At 43.7% G+C, this 19690-nt stretch overlaps 1 protein-coding gene across 5 annotated transcripts in view; it reads right to left on the bottom strand.

The window, feature by feature from the left end:
- Positions 1-19387, bottom strand: part of cdin1 (CDAN1 interacting nuclease 1) — a 78210-nt gene extending 58823 nt beyond the window's left edge. The window contains exons 1-5 of one of the 5 annotated variants that reach the window (XM_090209605.1): positions 19333-19387; positions 18912-19030; positions 4758-4803; positions 3047-3111; positions 2258-2760 (exon numbers count right to left, since the gene is read on the bottom strand). Coding sequence is in view for 2 of the 5 variants with exons in the window: in XM_036954734.2 (XP_036810629.1) it covers positions 2258-2318; positions 3047-3111; positions 4758-4803; positions 18912-19012 (273 nt within the window). In the remaining 3 variants the exon portion in view is untranslated. Of the gene's footprint in view, positions 1-2257; positions 2761-3046; positions 3112-4757; positions 4804-18911 lie in introns of all 5 variants that reach the window. The other 4 variants (XM_036954734.2, XM_090209601.1, XM_090209604.1 and 1 more) reach the window with 4 other exon arrangements.
- Positions 19388-19690: the final 303 nt, after the last annotated feature.

The following is a 19690-nucleotide window of genomic DNA, read 5'->3' on the forward strand; positions in this document are numbered from 1 at the left end:
CGACTTTAAGAAACCGACTGTTATAACAGTCAGGGAACATTTTTCTCTTGTTAGCATAATTGGGCCCCAAAGTGAATTTGCCCTTAGCTTGTTTAGAGATTGTAGTGTTTCATCTCCTCTGTGATCCTTCCTGCTGGCGCTGGAAGCAGAGACAGAGCTCTTCACTCCACACAAAGACTTTAAGACAACGCCGGTAGTATTTGTTAACCATCTCCATAATTCTGAATACAGAAGGCAGCTAGCTAAAGACCAAACATGTCTATAATTATTACAGAGGTTAGGAGACAATCTTCATCTTCATTAGGGAGCTCAGACAGCATCTGTGTAGCCTACAGGGCTCGCTCTCTCCATCTCTCCCCCTCACCCAAGACGCATTTCCCTCTTCTATTCACATCAACCCTTTAGATAACGAGAGAGCATCCCATCCCGAGTAACCCACATCAGCTCTGACACATGAGAAATGGCGACATTACCCACGCTGGCCCAGCCTGCATAAGGACCACCTGATTAGTTCAGGTACTTGCGTCTCCCTAATTTTCATATTAATCATCAGTCCATCTCATAGCTTCTCAAATCGCAGCACTTCATGAGTTTAACATGTGACTAAGATTCAGAGGCCCTTGAATGCCTGCTGAAAATAATTACAGTTAAAAAGAAAAACTCTGGCGCTTTGGTTTTATCAGCCCCTGATGCTAAAAGGTGTCACACTCACAGACAGTCTAATGCCGTCTAATGCCTGTTGCCTTAAGCACATGTGTTTAACTGACCTTCACGAAGCACCATGAAAAAGGTATGAAAATCAAAAACTTTTTGGTAAAAACATATAAGCATAGCATAATATTTCAGGGGGAAAAAAAAGATGACTAACATTGATGAAAATTATTTCCCCCTGTTGGAGATAGTGTATATTGTCACATAAAGGGCTGAAACTAGATCAATTAGCTGTCTGCGAGAGCATGAGTGCTTGGTTTAAATGTTAAGTAGCGTATTAAAATGACAGTTAAATGGTTCATAGACAGTTATCTCCGAGCTGAGTTTAATCCTCTGAAAAAAAATCATATGTCAATTAAATGGAGAATGAATAATGACAGTTAGCTTTGAGGTGCCACTGATGCATGTGAACTATTCAGATTTAGAAAAGGAAGCATGGAATCTCAATGCTTGGTTTGATTGCCATTTAAAAGAAGGTTTTTAAGGGGACAGACAAATATGCTTTGAAATTGCAAGTCATGAACTGAGCACCATTGTTGATGTTTTTCCATCTAGAGGTGACTACATTTCCTTTTTGTTCTCCATTACCTAGATACCTATGGCAGAACCAACACATGTGAACAAAGGTGATCATTATTGGAAGGGGATATTAAATCCTCATCTCTGCTGTTATCTGGGTAAACATCTAATTCCAGGCTTCTTGTTTCATCAAGCCTTTTGCTACATTTCCCCCATGGTGCTGAGGATGTGGCGGGTGTGAGAGGAGCTACCCTAATAGCATGGCATCGTAGGGCTCCTGTACCAAACACCTTCTCACTACCCATTAAACCGTGAGACTAACGCAATGTTAATGGTTCATTTGCTGACTGGCTGCAATGCACAGGAGACGCTAGCGCAGAGCACATTCATTGGCTGTGTGTACCCCTTTAATGCTCACAGCATCAAGACTGTTTTAAAAACAAACACCAAGTGCTTTCACAAGCCATTTCTGAAGTGAATAAAACCCTCATAGTACCTTATGATAGCCCAAAACATAATTCATACTCTGACGTTTGACCTGACTGGTACATGTTCAATCAGCATTACATATTTTGAGGTGTAAGAAAATGTATATTATTCCAAACCCCAAGCATGTAGGCTTAAGTGGGGTTGTATCTTTCTTTCTTTGGTGTGCTTGGAAAAGGTGCTGCCCGATTAAAACACTATTGTGATGACGGTGACCTGTCTGCAGTTTGAAGCAACTGTGGCCGTTTTGAATGTCAATTATAAAAATGACATAATAAAGCAGCAACTGTTTTCACATCTGCGTTGAAGGGGATAGAGGACTAATTACATTAAATAATTGGTTAATAGACCGGACCATTTGTCCAATTTTCATAATCGCTAACAGACAGGGAAAAACGATTATTTGAAACGCATTCAGGGGTATTCGGGGGATAATTATGTTTGTACCAAGATTTGCTTGTGTGCACTTCAAATGGAAAATAAAATAGTAGAACATTAAGTGTGATGGGGGGGTAGAGACATGTAGGTTATATGACATTACCTCATTGGCCAGCTCCAAAAGGACAGGGAACGAGGGACGTGCCTTGGCTTCGCTCAGGTACCTTCATTATAACAAAGAGACAACAAGACAGCGGTGAAAAGAATAGCAGCCCCCAAAGGCAGACAGAAGGGGAGAGGTGACGAAACCAGGCCAGCCAAAACATGTCAATGTCCCTGATGACTCCGGCCTCGGTGGCATTCGGCAGGCTTGCTGTGGTTAAAACGGCAGTGCTTAGAAGACTCAAACTTCCTTTAAGCCAGCCAAGCGTGATAGTTAGTTAGTCAACTCTCTTTGCCCGCCCAAAACTGCTTTTCCCCCTCGCTAACTGAAACCACCAAAGCTCCCTCAGATCTTTCCCAGATCATCTCTGAGGTTTGTTGTTATATAAGTGGATTAGAAGTGCATTATCCAAGCCTCGTTTCCAACAGAACAATGGCTTGATAAGCTAGAAAAAAGGCTGATTGTGATATGCGAAGACGCTTTCTCAGACTTCCCCCTTTAGCCTGTACAAAAAAAAAAAACGTATTTATTAGTTTAACAGTTAACAGAATTAGGGATAATCAGCCCATCATAAACCTGTGTAAGCCAAATGTCCAACTGCTGTTCTCTCTTTTCAGCAGGTGCATGTGGAGGTCTGGAATGAATCCTAAAAGGTGGTGATTTGTTTGGAGGAGATTATATCTGTCATGGAGGCCCACCTACTCTCAGCCCTGTCCACTTCCTATCATGCAACATGAATGATTCCCTTCCTGGGCGGGGGTGGGGGGGGGGGGGGGGGGGACACCGTACCTTTGGTAGTAGCTTTCAATGCTATCCGGGGCTTGATGCCTTGACATGGTTCTTTTGGTCCTTTTCTGGAACAAAGGGTACATAAAGTGTTACTAAAACAAAACACATTTCATTTGAACACAAAATACAACATATTATAATGGTGCAATTATTAATAAATACGCTTGCTAGACATTATACACATGCTACAGCTGATATCTATATGGTAAACTTGCTAGACATTATACACATGCTACAGCTGATATCTATATGGTAAACTTGCTAGACATTATACACATGCTACAGCTGATATCTATATGGTAAACTTGCTAGACATTATACACATGCTACAGCTGATATCCATATGGTAAACTTGCTAGACATTATACACATGCTACAGCTGATATCCATATGGTAAACTTGCTAGACATTATACACATGCTACAGCTGATATCCATATGGTAAACTTGCTAGACATTATACACATGCTACAGCTGATATCTATATGGTAAACTTGCTAGACATTATACACATGCTACAGCTGATATCCATATGGTAAACTTGCTAGACATTATACACATGCTACAGCTGATATCTATATGGTACACTTGCTAGACATTATACACATGCTACAGCTGATATCTATATGGTACACTTGCTAGACATTATACACATGCTACAGCTGATATCCATATGGTAAACTTGCTAGACATTATACACATGCTACAGCTGATATCTATATGGTAAACTTGCTAGACATTATACACATGCTACAGCTGATATCCATATGGTAAACTTGCTAGACATTATACACATGCTACAGCTGATATCTATATGGTAAACTTGCTAGACATTATACACATGCTACAGCTGATATCCATATGGTAAACTTGCTAGCCATGCAATGCAGTACAAAGACCAAAACAAAGCTTTTCTTCCCCCTGAATCACTCCGCCTTGGGTGCTCTATGGTATCGTGTATGAACAGGCTGTGAGAGAGGGGTCATAGTAATTGAATCTCAATAAGTTTGCCCAGGGTCTCACAGCGAGCCAAGGCAACCTTGTTCAACCCCCTACTCAAAACCTCGTATTCATTTCCCGCCTCGATCAAACAGCGACCTATTCCGCCGCCTGCCACCCCAGCGCAACGCATTTCCATCATGCAATTCAATTTGAACCCATCTTAACCAGAGGGATAGGAGAGAAAGAGCATTGCTTAAAAGACGACTTATTTAAAAACTACTACACAAAAAAAAATGTAATTCCGTGGAGACGTGCGGCGTGACTGACACCTGTCAGGGGGATGATAAATGACTCCATTTTCTGCCTGTGCTGCCTTCTGCCACTCGCGGCAGCAGTCATTTATCATCATCCGCTGTCAGACGTGGAAAGCGGCAGTGACAGTGCGAGTCAGCAAACATTTAGCACACGCAGCCGCACTACACGGGGAAATGATTATTGTCAGAATAATAATGGTTTAGCATAATTTATTACAGGTCCACCAAATAAGCAGCGGCTAGATGTTATTAGACAGATGGATGGGAAGGCTTGGCAGACATCCACATAGACTCATGCAAGCAGGTCCCTCCACGTGAAAGAGAGGAGAGGGAGGGGGGCGGGGGGCATCCTCCAAACCAATCAGAGAGCTGGCAGTTCAATTACAAAGAAATAAAAGGACATTCATCATTCAATTAGGCACCTGTCAGGGATCACAAAGGAAGAAAAATTCTAACCTGGTACTCCAGGGAGAAGATGCTCAGAAGAGTGGACTGCGAGTGACTGGAACAAATAAAAGAAGGACAAAGTTAATTACCAGAGTGCATTGCACAGAGACAAAGGGAGAGCGAGAACAGCTTCAAAGCCAGGGCCGGCTCGGCTGCCCTGTAATCTAAAAGAACATGAAAACAAGTGTGGCAAAGTTGTTCCAGATGAACACCTCGGACAAAGGATTCCTGCCGCGATGGTCCGGCAGCAGGGGGGGGGGGGGGGGGGGGTTGGTGTGAGTGCTATGAGAATAGAGAAAATATAGTCGAGCTGGAGATTTCTTTCTTCTCTTGCTCACACCAAAAAGCCCCCCCCCCCCCCGAACACAGTAGAACAGAACATCGTCAATTCATTGTCGTTATTGTGAGTGCATCCTGGTGTAGAAAACCACAGAGACGATATCGTTACCTTGTAGCCGGGCTAAAAGGCACAAACATGAGGGAGAAACAAAGCAAATCCATGTAAATAATTGATGGGGTTCATTTCCGTTAGCAGTACAGGGAACACAGTGCTCAGTGGCAACATATTGAAACACATTTTGTTAGCGATGAGTGAGCCTTCTTTCTAGGAGTGTGTGTGTGTGTGTGTGTGTGGGGGGGGGGGGGGGCTGCCTCACTATCAGTGCTGGCCTATGGGACGCCCAGGAACATTCCCAGTGCATCTGATGGGCTTTGAAAATATTAACTTTCACGGCAGGAAGCTGAGACTCCCAGGAGTCGGTCAATTCCACTGGTTGCCATAAGCTACATTCATCTCCAGCTCTAGTCAATGTTAAACACCTGGCAGTGGGGGGAAACAGGCAGCTCCGGCAGGGATTCTCACCCCCCCCCCCCCGCCCACCTAAATCTCCCTCCTTTCAATCAAAAATATTTAAAGCAGTGGCAGATTTTTTCTCTCTAATTGGACAGTACAAACATTCGCCCACACGTCAACAGATCGTGCACGTATAGTACAAACTAAACCACACACACACACAGAGAGAACGATGGTCTCCTGTGGTTTTGTATCTCCATATACCACTCTCAGTACATTTGATTGTTAAATTTAATAGACTTTTCTTTACAAGTCACCTGAGAATGGTATGTAAATACTGACTAGAAGCCCTAGCTTCCTATAAGCATTGAAATATTGAGTCCATATCGGCCATCACGGCAAACCATGAAATGACCATGTGACATGTAAACAAAGGCAGAGGAATCTGAGGCATCGATTTGTCTCGATCTTAATAAAACAGGACTACAGCACTGGAATAGTTTAGTAGTTTATAATGACTATAGGCCTAAACCCCGCAAAAACCTCAATGTTAACTTCTCCAGATGTCAGTGGTAAACAGTTTTATTGCTGTGCCTGTGGAAGGACGAGGAGTAATGCTCAACAATGCAAGTCTCCCCATCATGTGGACAACCATCAAAACCACAAACTACTACTTTTCAAAAAGTTAAGACAAGACAAAAATTAAAAAGGGTCTCAGAGAACGAAAACATGGAGGCTGCCCCGGCCTTAATTTACAAAGATACGTAGGGACCATGGCAATTAAATGACCCATTAAAAACAGTCAACATGTGGACACTTAGGGGAGAAAAAATAAATAAAAAAAATATATATATATATATAAAATCTTCACCACTTCAACCTTGCACCTGAGCATTTCAACAACATTACAGCACTATTCTCTGAGTGGGACCTCCTTCCCTCTGCTGAAACAGACATCTGTTAGGTTTTAAATGGATTACTCTGTATAATGAGCGTGATTACTCCCTAATTGCTAAATCTTTACCCTGTTAAGTTTAAAAGGGACACAAACTGCTTTTAATATCTGTGAAAACATATCGGTTTCAAACGGCACGGTTGCCATTTTTTGGGAAACAGGGTTATGTTTTTCTTTTTCGCTTCTGTCTGCGATGCTTTTCTCACACCTGGAAATCCAGTGAAAACACTGAATCGAAAGAATGAAAACATCTTGTTCCAACTTCCAAGTTTACAAAAGATAGACATGGAGAGACAAATTACGAGACAAGAGGGGTGGAAGGGCAGGGCTCTCGATAACTGGACACAAACCAAGGCTTGTCCTAAGTTTATAGAATCTGCCAAGGTGTTACAATGAGGCAATATTCTACGTTGCCTTTCCACGTGAATAATAAAGTTATTGCAGGCTTTACATTAATGTTTAGGCCTATTCAACCTGTGCTCTCCTGGTGAACTACGCTCAATTCATGGTAAAGAAATGGAGCCACGCGCAGAGCCTTACAATAGTGGTCGGATCTCCTAGCCTGCTCAACAGTAGCATTACATTTACCCACACTCACCGCTCTCTCTGCTTCAGAAGAGGATTTTTGACCCTTTGGTGGCAGCGATAACACACACACGTAAAAACAGAGGCATTTCATGACAAAGGAGGAGCTCAACTCAACCAGATTCTATTACCTTGTCGTTAGCTATGACTCCAAAATGTGTGTACCCATTCAATGTATCCTAACAAGAAGGACCCTATTGCAGAGAAGGGGTGTATGACGACGGGAGATAACAGTAACAAGGCGCATTGGTGTATTATACTACCTCATTTTATGCATCAGTATGTATCTAGTAAACAAACCAACAAAAGCCAACAAACAGGTGAAGGTAAATAAGAGGAGGGCGCGAGCAGCTTCATTACCGCCACCATCTTTCTTTCCCATGGAAAGCTGGGGTCAATAACAATGTCCAGTGCCGAGGATAACCTACAAAACCCGACCCCTGATTACATCTGTAAATACGCAGGCTGATGAAGCCGTGTTTCTTCCCTTGCAAAGTAAATAGAGATTGAAGCGGACTCGCCATTGCCTCTTCTCAGTTGACCATGTCATGATGAACCTCAGCAGGGAATACAGCGACGGTTTTGACACCACCAACACAGTCTGCCTAACAGATACTATGGACTGGGATTTCACCCTGATGCTGATGATATGTCAATCTGAAGAGGTAACGATTGCATTGTGTGAGGTGAGGGAGGCAGTGACCCAGACACTGACCCAGACACTGACCCACTGGGAGTCAACATTTGGTCAGACTAGCTGCAGCTATATTATGACTGTAGTGTTGTTCAGCCAATAGGAGAAGACTCATTAAATAGATCACGCATAGTGTATATATTAAGGCGTGGCTGTAATTGGATGAGTTATATGGTACCGTTGGCCTAGTCAGAACCATCTAAATCATCAGCAGCAACTTGAGTGTCGAAGAAAAACATTTAATTAAGAAGTTGCAAGGGTCAAAAACATAATTGGACACTGACCTCTCCAGAAAAATAGGAAAACAGAATCCATCCCAGCGGCCTTGAGTTGTGAACATAGAAAGACAGAAGGTTAGGAAACAGAAGAGTGGTTAGGGAATCATTGTCTCTCTGTGTAATTACCCTTCCCCAGCCCCACAACCCTAGACAGCCACATTAATATGCACAGAGCCCAAAATAGTAGGGCTCCGGATTTGATTAAAACAATTAGGACGTTCACTTTGTTACTACGCTGCTAGGACTGTCTGTTCACGTCTAGAATTCACTATGGGATATATATTACTCATCCCCATGTGTTGAACACTTAAGGCCTATACGTTGTAGGACACTGAAGAGTATATTAGATTGTAAATAACAAAATAATGCTGTCTGCGTATGCTGGTTGGGATATGTTGTCAATGCTTCAGGGTCCCCCAACACCCTCGAGGATGAAACTAATCTGGGATTCCTTTTTTACTCCATTGTTTTTCTCTAGTATGACATCACATATAGTTCTCTAAGGAAATGCACCTTCATAATACAACCATTGAAGAGGCAAACTGCTTTTAATCAAAAACAATCAAAAACGTTTAGCAAAAAAAAACAACGGTGAAGAGATTACCACCAGATTGCCTCGCTAGCTAATTAATTGAGGGCATATACTACAAGCTATCAATTATTTTCAGAATCTTCCTATTTACAAATAATTAATTATAAACGATAGCAGTCACTCCCCTAATGAAAGCCACCTGGCTAATGGCGTGGGTATCATATGCTGTGACAGTACTTAGCACTTGGAGCATCTAGCCTATATGTAGAGAGCGGTGCGTGTCGTGACTCTTCAGGGCATGAAGCTCACCGAGGCAGGGCACATTTTTTACTAATGACTCCAAGGACATTGGGGGGGGGGGGGGATAATGAAAAGGAAAGTCTGTAAGAGTGTCAGAGTTTCAATGGTTGACAGTAAATCCAAGTCTGATTAAGCTACTGTAGCTTCACGGTGTTGATATTATGACCTTTACTCAGTGACATGGTCGACAGTGGAATGGCTAGGAACAATTAAAGATGCATTATCCGATCCATGGATACTATATTTTGTTATGATCTCTGTGAAATGATCTCACATTTCAAACACATTATCTTCCCCTTAAATGAAACATTGTGTAGTGAAAGAAATATAGCTGGATGTGCTTTTTGTTAAATACTCTGCATATGCAAATCCCTCTAATTACACATGCTGATAAGAGAGGCCAACATCTGTTTCTCACCAAAGTCTACCATCATCAGCAAGACGGAATCAAGAGGAAAAATCCTTAACGTACAACTGTGATACATTTCCACAAACCACATAAACAAACAGGCATCTCAGAGTCAGGGCGTTCCAAACAAATACTTGTTTATGAACAAAAATGTTTACCATTAAAGTTGTTTTCCTTCATTACAATTGTCTATCTAGAATAGAAAATGTTCATGTCAAAACTCACGACACCAAATTTAGCAAAATGTCATCTTGATGTTAACAGAAATGCTTTCATTTTCTTGTATGTTACCACATACAAACATAATAAATCACCACTGTGGTTACATTATGACAAATGCTCCTTAAAAGAAATGAAGAGATGTGATGAACACCAACCAGACGCATATTGAAAACCAACCTAGAGACAAGTCAAATATTTCATTGACAGGAGAACAATCCAATTCTACACTGTGGCTTCAGAGTGAATGGAACCCCCAGGAATGAACCACAACTCCCATCAGCACCAGGGAGCATCAATACTACAGACAGGATGGGAACTCTCCTTCTCACTCAGAGGAAGCCATAGCCCACTGGAGCTCCCTGTGGGGGAGTTTCACTGTGTGGACAGAGCCAGAGGCTGATTTAACAGAAGCTCACAAACATGGTGTCTCGCTAGAGCTGTGGTGAGTGTCCAGGATCTCAGGGCTTTCATGTAAGTGTGGTTAAAATAGTGTGGCCTATAACACCAACACCTAATTATGATTTGTCATGAAAGGTAGTGGTCTCTCCATATGTGATTCGTGACAAATTAAGTTCTAGCTATTAAAAAAGGCACGTTACTTTTGTTATAGCGCAATTATTGTCATCATGGCAGTCTCTGCAAACTCTTGTGGAAAATTGAAAATGAGGCCTTGGTTATCCATCATGAAGCAAGTCTGGTCTGGCAAGAAAACACATTACGCTGACCAACTGCCTGCCTACTCTCTCAAGCACAACTACACCACTTGTACCATTCTGGGCAATTTGTTCCATTCTTCTTTTTGCAATTGATCCCAGTATGCAAACAGATCCCGGGGCTACAGTCTCCAGCATAGCTGCGTGTGTGTGTGTGTGTGTGTTGTTTATCATTTTTGAAAGGAACATTTTTATTGGAGATGTTTGTCAGTCTGCTATGGAAAACCGTGAATGTTGTCCACTTTCATGAGGTTTACGTCAAAAAAAAAGTTACTCATACATGCACTAAATTACAGAAAATGAAGTAGCCTCCTGCCATCATTGACAACGCTGTCTGGCGATTGGCAGCAGTTTATTGGAGTCCTTTTTAGCCCAATGAGCCAATGCATTACAATTTGGGAAGCTTCCCGAGGCCAGAGCAACACATCCCAATGAGGAAGCATATTACTCCTCCGCTTCCTAATCAACTAATTGATCACATCTATTATTCATGAGTTCCTCAACCTGACATCAAACTGTAAACTCAGCATAGTCTCACTCCTCCTCTCTCTCTATCCCTTCTCTTCCTCCAAACTCAGCAGTCTCACTATTTTCTCCTCTCTTCATCTCTCTCTCCTCCCTCCATTCTTCCTGACCACATAAACCCGTCCAGTTCTGTGATTAGTCTTCCCGGCCAGCGCCCGTATCCCAGCCTGCTCCAGACAGCACTGGCTGGGGGGGTTTTCACCCACAAGCCCCAGCTGCCAGCTTGTGTTTTGGTCTGAGCCGAGAGCCAGAGGAGCGTGGTGTGGTCATCTAGACCAGGGGAGGCGGAGGCTGCTGAAGCGCTAGGTGGGCTGCTAGGCGGGCTGCTAGGCTAGACCTCACTACTAGCCCATCTGGCAGCCTCAGAGACAGACCCAGACCAAGCCCTGGCTAATGTCATCACCACATCCAGGTTGAGACACCCCCAGTTAAAATGGCCATGCTAGGACACATTCTTAGGATAGAATGAAAAGACTATACAGAGAAACAAAATAATGGAACAATGAAATCTAGCCAAAATATACAATATTTAAGGTTATTATGTTTGTTTGTTTGTTTGTTTATGTCAGTTAAGAACAAATTCTTATTTTCAATGACGGCCTATTATGTGATTTTTACACTGAGCAAAAATATAAAAACGCAAGACGTAAAGTGTTGGTCCCATGTTTCATTAGCTGAAATAAAAAGACCACCGAAATTTTGTTTACATCACTGTTAGTGAGCATTTCTCCTTTGCCAAGATAATCCATCTACCTGACAGGTGTGGCAAATCAAAAAGCTGATTAAACAGCATGATCATTACACAGGTGCACCTTGTGCTGGGGACAATAAAGGGCCACTAAAATGTGCAGTTTTGTCACACAACACAATGTCACAAATATCTCAAGTTTTGAGGTAGTATGCAATTGGCCTGCTGACTGCAGGAAGGCCACCAGAGCTGTTGTCAAATAATTGGTTATTTCTCTACCATATAAGGTGCCTCCAACGTCATTTTATAGAATTTGGCAGTACGTCCAACCGGCCTCACAACCACAGAGCACATGTAACCACGCCAGCCCAGGACCTCCACATACGGCTTCTTCCCCTGCGGGATCATCTGAGACCAGCCTCCCAGACAACTGATGAAACTGAGGAGTATTTGTAATAATGCCCTTTTGTGGGGAAAAACTCATTCTGATTGGCTGGGCCTGACTCCGAAGTGGGTGGGCCTATGCCCTCCCAGGGCCACCCATAGCTGTGCCCCTGCCCAGTCGTGAAATCAATAGATCAGGGCATAATGAATTTATTTCAATTGACTGATTTCCTTATATGAACTGTAACTCAGTAAAATCGTTGCATGTTGCGTTTATATTTTTGTTCGGTATACATTCACCCAAGTGTTAGATTTTTCAGAGCTATTTAGCAAGGAATGTTTTCATTGTGTGTTGCCATGTGTGAACAATCCTCTTTCCAAGATATGCAGTAGTTTAATTAGCTAGCCTAGTCTCAAGAGTCTCAGAGTTTGAAGAAAAATCTCCCACAGAGCTCTCAACAATGTCTTCAATAAACAGTATAAAGACAGTATTTATTTTGCAAAAGATGTGCCAACTGAAAATAGGGCAGAACACAGAAACTAGAAATAAAGAGGACAGCGTTTGTCAACAATTTGACCAAAATCAACATGGTTTTCTATCCTCTTTGTGTAAGGCTGAGCATGTTAAACAGAGCGAGCGCAGAAGTTAATTAATGAATAATACCACATCCTTTATTAACTGGCATGTAATAGAGAAACCATAGACCTAATAAATAATCAATGAGCAAAGTCCTCCCTGGCCTGAATATTACCATCAAAAACAAAGTGACTCTTGCCAAGAAATCACCATATCAATGACACATGCCACAACAACGCTGGCCTCTGATTCCTCCCCAGATCACGCTAGATAAACCCCAAATAACAGAGAAATTAACAAATGCTTGACATTTGCTCAACATCCATTATTCTGACACGTTTTCAGAATTTCAAAAGGCTGAACGCATGTTTAATCAACATTCATATTCCCCCAGCGAGCCCCCGGCACCATATTGCAGCCCGCCTCACTGCTGATGAAAACGGCACATTAGGGCCCGATTCGAAAACGTTCAGGGACTCCACACTAGGGAACTGCTGTGTGTATGTGTGTGTGTTTGCTAGTCCCATTATTTTCCCCCTACCCTTCTCTCTAACTCAGAAGAGCCATATGCAGAATAAGCTGAAAAGTGTTTTTTTTACTCTTCTGAGTAACATTAAATCCAAATTCATTCATAAAGTAGTGCAGAAGGCCAGAAAAGTCTCTCTCGACAAAGAGAGCGGAGGGACTGTGGTCCCCTCTGGACCGGGGGAAGCCAGGCGAGGCCTCAGAGCAGCAGCCCATCATTTCCAATTCTAATACGTGGTCGAAAGAAAGGCCTGATGGGACTGTTGTCACATTGGCTGTGTTGAGCAATTTCCCGCCCCCACGCTGCTGCTACACTGCCTCCCTGGTTCTCATTGTAGCCGGGGCCCAGGCAGCCAGACACTAGGCAGGAACAGGGACAGCCCCGGCCAGGCAGGAGAGGGGGGGGGGGGGGGGGGGAGAACTATTTGCATGTCCCTCCATTGTGAGCGGGGGTAAGAAGTGACAGCACCGTGTCCAATTCTTTTCCCCTCAGAACAGCCCGGGCTCGGTAGGAGAGGCCAGGCTGACAGATGACTCCCAACATCTGTGTTATGCAGGCGACACAGCCGAGGGACCACGGCCGGCACATCCCTCCCTTTCTCCATCTTTTCTCCCTCCCCCTTTTCTCCCTCTATCCCATCAGAAAGACTGACAGACGCCCCGTGGAAATGACCTTGAAATGGCCTATCACAATCATTATCGTTTGGGATTTTGATCCTCTTCCCATTGACTCTCCTATCAAAAGCAGTGAATGCTAAATGCTATTGTGAAATATAATATCCAATTAGTTTTTATTTATTTATTTTCCACCTTTATTTAACCAGGTAGGCAAGTTGAGAACAAGTTCTCATTGACAATTGTGACCTGGCCAAGATAAAGCAAAGCAGTTGGACACATACAACGACACAGAGTTACACATGGAGTAAAACAAACATACAGTCAATAATACAGTATAAACAAGTCTATATATACGATGTGAGCAAATGAGGTGAGATAAGGGAGGTAAAGGCAAAAAAGGCCATGGTGGCAAAGTAAATACAATATAGCAAGTAAAACACTGGAATGGTAGATTTGCAGTGGAAGAATGTGCAAAGTAGAAATAAAAATAATGGGGTGCAAAGGAGCAAAAAATAAATAAATAAATACAGTAGGGAAATAGGTAGTTGTTTGGGCTAAATTATAGGTGGGCTATGTACAGGTGCAGTAATCTGTGAGCTGCTCTGACAGTTGGTGCTTAAAGCTAGTGAGGGAGATAAGTGTTTCCAGTTTCAGAGATTTTTGTAGTTCGTTCCAGTCATTGGCAGCAGAGAACTGGAAGGAGAGGCGGCCAAAGAAAGAATTGGTTTTGGGGGTGACCAGAGAGATATACCTGCTGTGTTGTGATGTATTACAACTCAAATTCAGGGCAAACAATGTGCATATTCTGCATTTATTTTTGTGACATAAGCCTACATCACCAGTTCCATATTAAGAGTAAAGAACAGGCCTATAAGAATTCAGTCAACAGTTCCTGCATCTAGCTTGTCATCCATCTGCAGTGTTATTAACATGACAGTCATGAAAGCACTGACTAGAAAGTGGCCAGGTTATTATACTACTTCTATCTCCATAGTGACCAGAATCGTGCAGTATTGTGATACGGGTTTGACAGTGATACCTCTCCCTGCCTGCCTGTCCCCTCTCCCTGGCACACCCCCATGTGGGTCAGTCCACTCCTCCTTTACCCCCCTGCCCACAGTCAGGCTGGCCAGTATTTACACAGTGGCAGGGCTCCCACACAGTCAGAAGGGAGGGGGGGGGTTGCCTGCCTGCCTGCCGTGCCTGAGCGCATGCTAAGAGATGATGGATGGCCTAGTCGATATGTTATGTCTTAAGAGCCTGATTTCCTGCCAGTCCAATCACTAACCCTCCAGAGCCCGGCTCAGCTGATTGGACAAGCAGAATAATTTTGCAGGCTGTGAAAACACTGCTGCCGTGCCTGTCTGTCAGGCCCGATGACAAGACTCAGGGTTTTTAAAGAGCAGGGGCCTCTCCGAGAAAGAAATAATAACAATAACGGCTAAGACTAAACAAAAGAGTCGGCACCACTGAGAGGAGCGCTATACAGTTATCACCCCCGAAAAACACTTCTTAATGGAAGGATAGTGGTAGTTAGAGGTTTTGGTTGAGAAACAGAAACACTGTGGGGAAAAAGATCACATTCAGAACCTAAATAAACATTACAATGATGTATACTAATATGGACAAAAAGGTGGTACATATGTAGCTGAAACGCACTTTTCACATAACATATTCTGTAAAATGCTGACACTAAGAACAAAGGCCTGCCCAAAGTAGGCTGTGTCCCCCTTGGGGACCCCAGTGCCTTCTTATATCGGTGATTAGGGCACAATGCTAGTAGGAAGCTCCAAATCCATTCGACTTTGTAAGTGACCTCGGCAGGATCTAGCGGTGTCCTGGTGGCCTTGGGGGATTACACGTGTTACATTCAATAAAGAGTGGCCCCTCAGTGTCATGGAGAAACGCAACACAGCCATTAACCCCCGCTTATATTTCTGAACATCCAGCCAGCTACATAGTGGACCAGAGGAGAGAGGCTGGCTCGCTGATGTAATGAAATTCAATGCAGAAACATTGAAAAGTACTGTCTATGGATTATTTCTTAATGAGGCTGAATTTAGTAGGACATTATGGACAAAGTATATTGAAATAAATGCACACATTTTTGCCCTTAATATAAACGCCTACATAATTGAAGATGTATCTATTGTTAATTAATTACAACAACCAGTGTAATAAATATTAATTTAAACTTACTGATACGTAACACAATGAATGCATGAAAATGTGCAGTTTTCATTGTATTGATATTTCCTTTAATAAAATATTGGCTATTGACCTTGGCTGGACAGACAGTACGCTGCCTACTGGTGTGGGAGTCAACAGCATGCTATGTTGCAGAGGCAGAACCTCTACTGTAATTTAAAGGCCCAGTGCAGTCAAAAACGTAATTCCCTATGTTTTCTATATATTGCCACACTATGAAGTTGGAATAATACTGTGAAATTGTCAAAATGATTCCCTTTCAGTGTAAGAGCTGTTTGAAAAGACAGCCTGAAATTTCAGCCTGTTTTGGTGGGGGGAGTTTTGGCATGCCTGGTGTTAAATTAGTTAATAGACCAATAAAAACATTTTTTGAAGAGATTTACAAACCTCTCTGCCAATAACAGCTAGTTCAGGTTTCCCCTTCCCACTCAGACAGGGCTCCAGACTAACATTTCAGTTCGTGGCACCAGCCCATGATTTGGTCGCACAATTTTTGTTTCTCTCGCTGCGTCACGCAACATAAAAATGTAGTATTGTCTTAAGTAATTTAATAATAATATAATAGACTACTGAGATGGTATTCAACAAATAAGTTGTTTTATCTTTTGATATTGTGATTCCAAATATTTTTATGTGCAACCTAATACAGTGATTTCATGCATTTTCAGTTGACAATCAGCCTGTTTCATTTGTTTTTTCTTCTTTATGTCTCCAGAATGGTCTGATTTAGTTCAATAGAGATGAATTTGCCTACATCTTTATGTGCACTAATATCATAGGCTAATTTATTAGGGGCTAATTAACCACCCAAGTGAAAACTCAAAACCCATTAACTAGATTACTAACTCTAAATATAGCAATGAATGTAATGTCATAAAAAATTATACATATTTTTTTCTTTCTCATAAATGTCTAAAAACCTATTTTTGCTTTGTCATTATGGGGTATTGTGTGTGGATTTTTTTTACCAGCCTAAATATTTACACCAAAAATCCAGGTGGGCATGCTTTGTAATGTTTCTAAAACCATAAATTCATTGGGCCTAATCTATGGATTTCACAGGACTGGAAATATAGATATGCATCTGTTGGTCACAGATACCTTAAAAAAAAGGTAGGGGCATGAATCAGAAAACCAGTTAGTATCTAGTGTGACCATAATTTTCCTCATGCAGCGTGACACATGTCCTTCACATAGAGTTGATCAGGCTGTTGATTGTGGCCTGTAGAATGTTGTCCCACACCTCTTCAATGGCTGTGTGAAGTTTCTGGATATTGGCGGGAACTGGAACATGCTGTCGTACACCTTGATCCAGATCCAAACGTATGTTACCTTTGGTATAGTATGTATTAACTGTCGGATGTCCAGCATCCATTTCGTATGATATGTTAATTACAATTTGTTTTAATGTTATGAATTTCCAAAACGTATGATATGCTACAAATTCCAATTTATTGTGGGTAATGTTAGCTAGGTGGCTAACGTTAGCTACCACTAGGGGTTAAGGTTAGGGTGCAGGCCTGGGCAACTCCAGTCCTCAGGGACCTGATAGTTGTCCCACTTCTCTCCAGCCCCAACTAACACACTAACACCCCCCCCCCCCCCAGCCCCAACTAACACCCCCCCCCCCCCCCCCCCAGCCCCAACTAACACACCCCCCCCCCCACCAGCCCCAACTAACACACCCCCCCCACCAGCCCCAACTAACACACCCCCCCCCCACCAGCCCCACCTAACACACCCCCACCACCAGCCCCACCTAACACACCCCCACCACCAGCCCCAACTAACACACCCCCACCAGCCCCAACTAACACACCCCCACCAGCCCCAACTAACACACCCCCACCAGCCCCAACTAACACACCCCCACCAGCCCCAACTAACACCCCCCCCAGCCCCAACTACCACCCCCCCCCCCAGCCCCAACTAACACACCCCCACCAGCCCCAACTAACACCCCCCCAGCCCCAACTACCACCCCCCCCCAGCCCCAACTAACACCCCCCCCAGCCCCAACTAACACCCCCCCCCAGACCCAACTACCACCCCCCCCCAGCCCCAACTACCACCCCCCCCCCCAGCCCCAACTACCACCCCCCCCCCCAGCCCCAACTACCACCCCCCCCCCAGCCCCAACTAACACCCCCCCCCCCAGCCCCAACTAACACACCCCCACCAGCCCCAACTAACACACCCCCCACCAGCCCCAACTAACCCCCCCCCCCCCCACCACCAGCCCCAACTAACCCCCCCCCCCCACCACCAGCCCCAACTAACACACCCCCCCACCAGCCCCAACTAACACACCCCCCCCACCAGCCCCAACTAACCCCCCCCCCCCCCCCGCAACTAACACACCCCCCACCAGCCCCAACTAACACCCCCCCCACCAGCCCCAACTAACCCCCCCCCCCACCACCAGCCCCAACTAACCCCCCCCCCCACCACCAGCCCCAACTAACCCCCCCCCACCACCAGCCCCAACTAACCCCCCCCCCACCACCAGCCCCAACTGACAACCCCCCCCCCCCCCCCCCCACCACCAGCCCCAACTGACAACCCCCCCCCCCAGCCCCAACTAACACACCCCAAGCTAACACACCCCCCCAGCCCCAACTAACACACCCCCAGCCCCAACTAACACACTACCAGCCCCAACTAACACACTACCAGCCCCAACTAACACACCCCCAGCCCCAACTAACACACCCCCAGCCCCAACTAACACACCCCCCAGCCCCAACTAACACGATGTGATTTGAACACACAACCTTGGGGTGGCTAGACGTTCGCGTTATACGCTCACCCAACCACCCTCCTTTTGTCTTAAGTAACTTATGTAAACATACCAAACGTAACATATCATTAATTTGAAGTTCCAGGTTTTACAATGTTACGTCCAGTCTAAGAGACCAGTCTGTAGCACTACCTAGCTTGCTTGCTAAACACTCACATGAGGGCGAAGCTAGCATGGCTATCCGATTTATCGTGTTGTGTGGAAATCCCGTTAGAATGTGCCGAAAAGCTCAACAGCTTCGAGCGACAAATTTATGCAGGGATAGGCTCATACAGCAGGACAACAAGCATCAAGGACATAGCAAAAGTTGATGACAATATTAATAGGGTAAACTAAACTGAAAGATGCATCACTTACTTTGGAAATCTTTGCCTCAGTATCGTCATACATTGACGCGTGGGTCTCAAATGTTCGGTGCATTTCACTATCTCCTTGTATTCAGCTCGAGACAGCTTCATTTTTAATAATCTGCGTGGCTAAACAAGACAAGACAACAATCAAAAACGTGCAAGTTGTGATATCAGCTCGCAATTGCAAAATCAGCTGTGAAATTGCTTGCTAACTAACGTTAGTGTTAGCTGTTTAGCTACAAATGTTCAGCGTATCAAACTCTTTCAAATCGGTCACATAAACGACAGTAAATAGTCCGCTAGTTTAATAATAGCTAATGCATGCAATGCTAAGTCAATATAATACAGGCAAAATCAATGCTATTTTCCAGTAAAACAATGTTATTATAATAAATGCAAGGAGCACAATACACTTCCTGGTTTCTTACCGCGAGAACGTTAAAACACACGTCAGTATGAAAAGCTCTCCTATTGGTCTATATTGCAGGGGCTGAGTATACCGGCAAGGGATAGGCTCGCTACGGTCTTTGCTTCAGTGATTCAATACCAACAGCAGCACCATCAAACCTAAACGACTTGGTTAACTTTCTTTGACAGATTTGGAAAATATCACCTGTATTATCATAGCAATACATTCGCATAGGTAGGAAATGCATACAGTGGGACAAATTATACTGCATTCAAGACCAATGCATGGTAGTCTTTCATTATAATGAATTATATATACTAGTAGCCTAAACAATAAATGGAACCCTACAGCAAAATAAAAAACAAATTTTTATCATT

The sequence above is a fragment of the Oncorhynchus mykiss genome, chromosome 19 (genome assembly GCF_057628025.1).
Source record: "Oncorhynchus mykiss isolate SJ-2025 chromosome 19, ASM5762802v1, whole genome shotgun sequence".
NCBI classification, from domain to species: domain Eukaryota; kingdom Metazoa; phylum Chordata; class Actinopteri; order Salmoniformes; family Salmonidae; genus Oncorhynchus; species Oncorhynchus mykiss.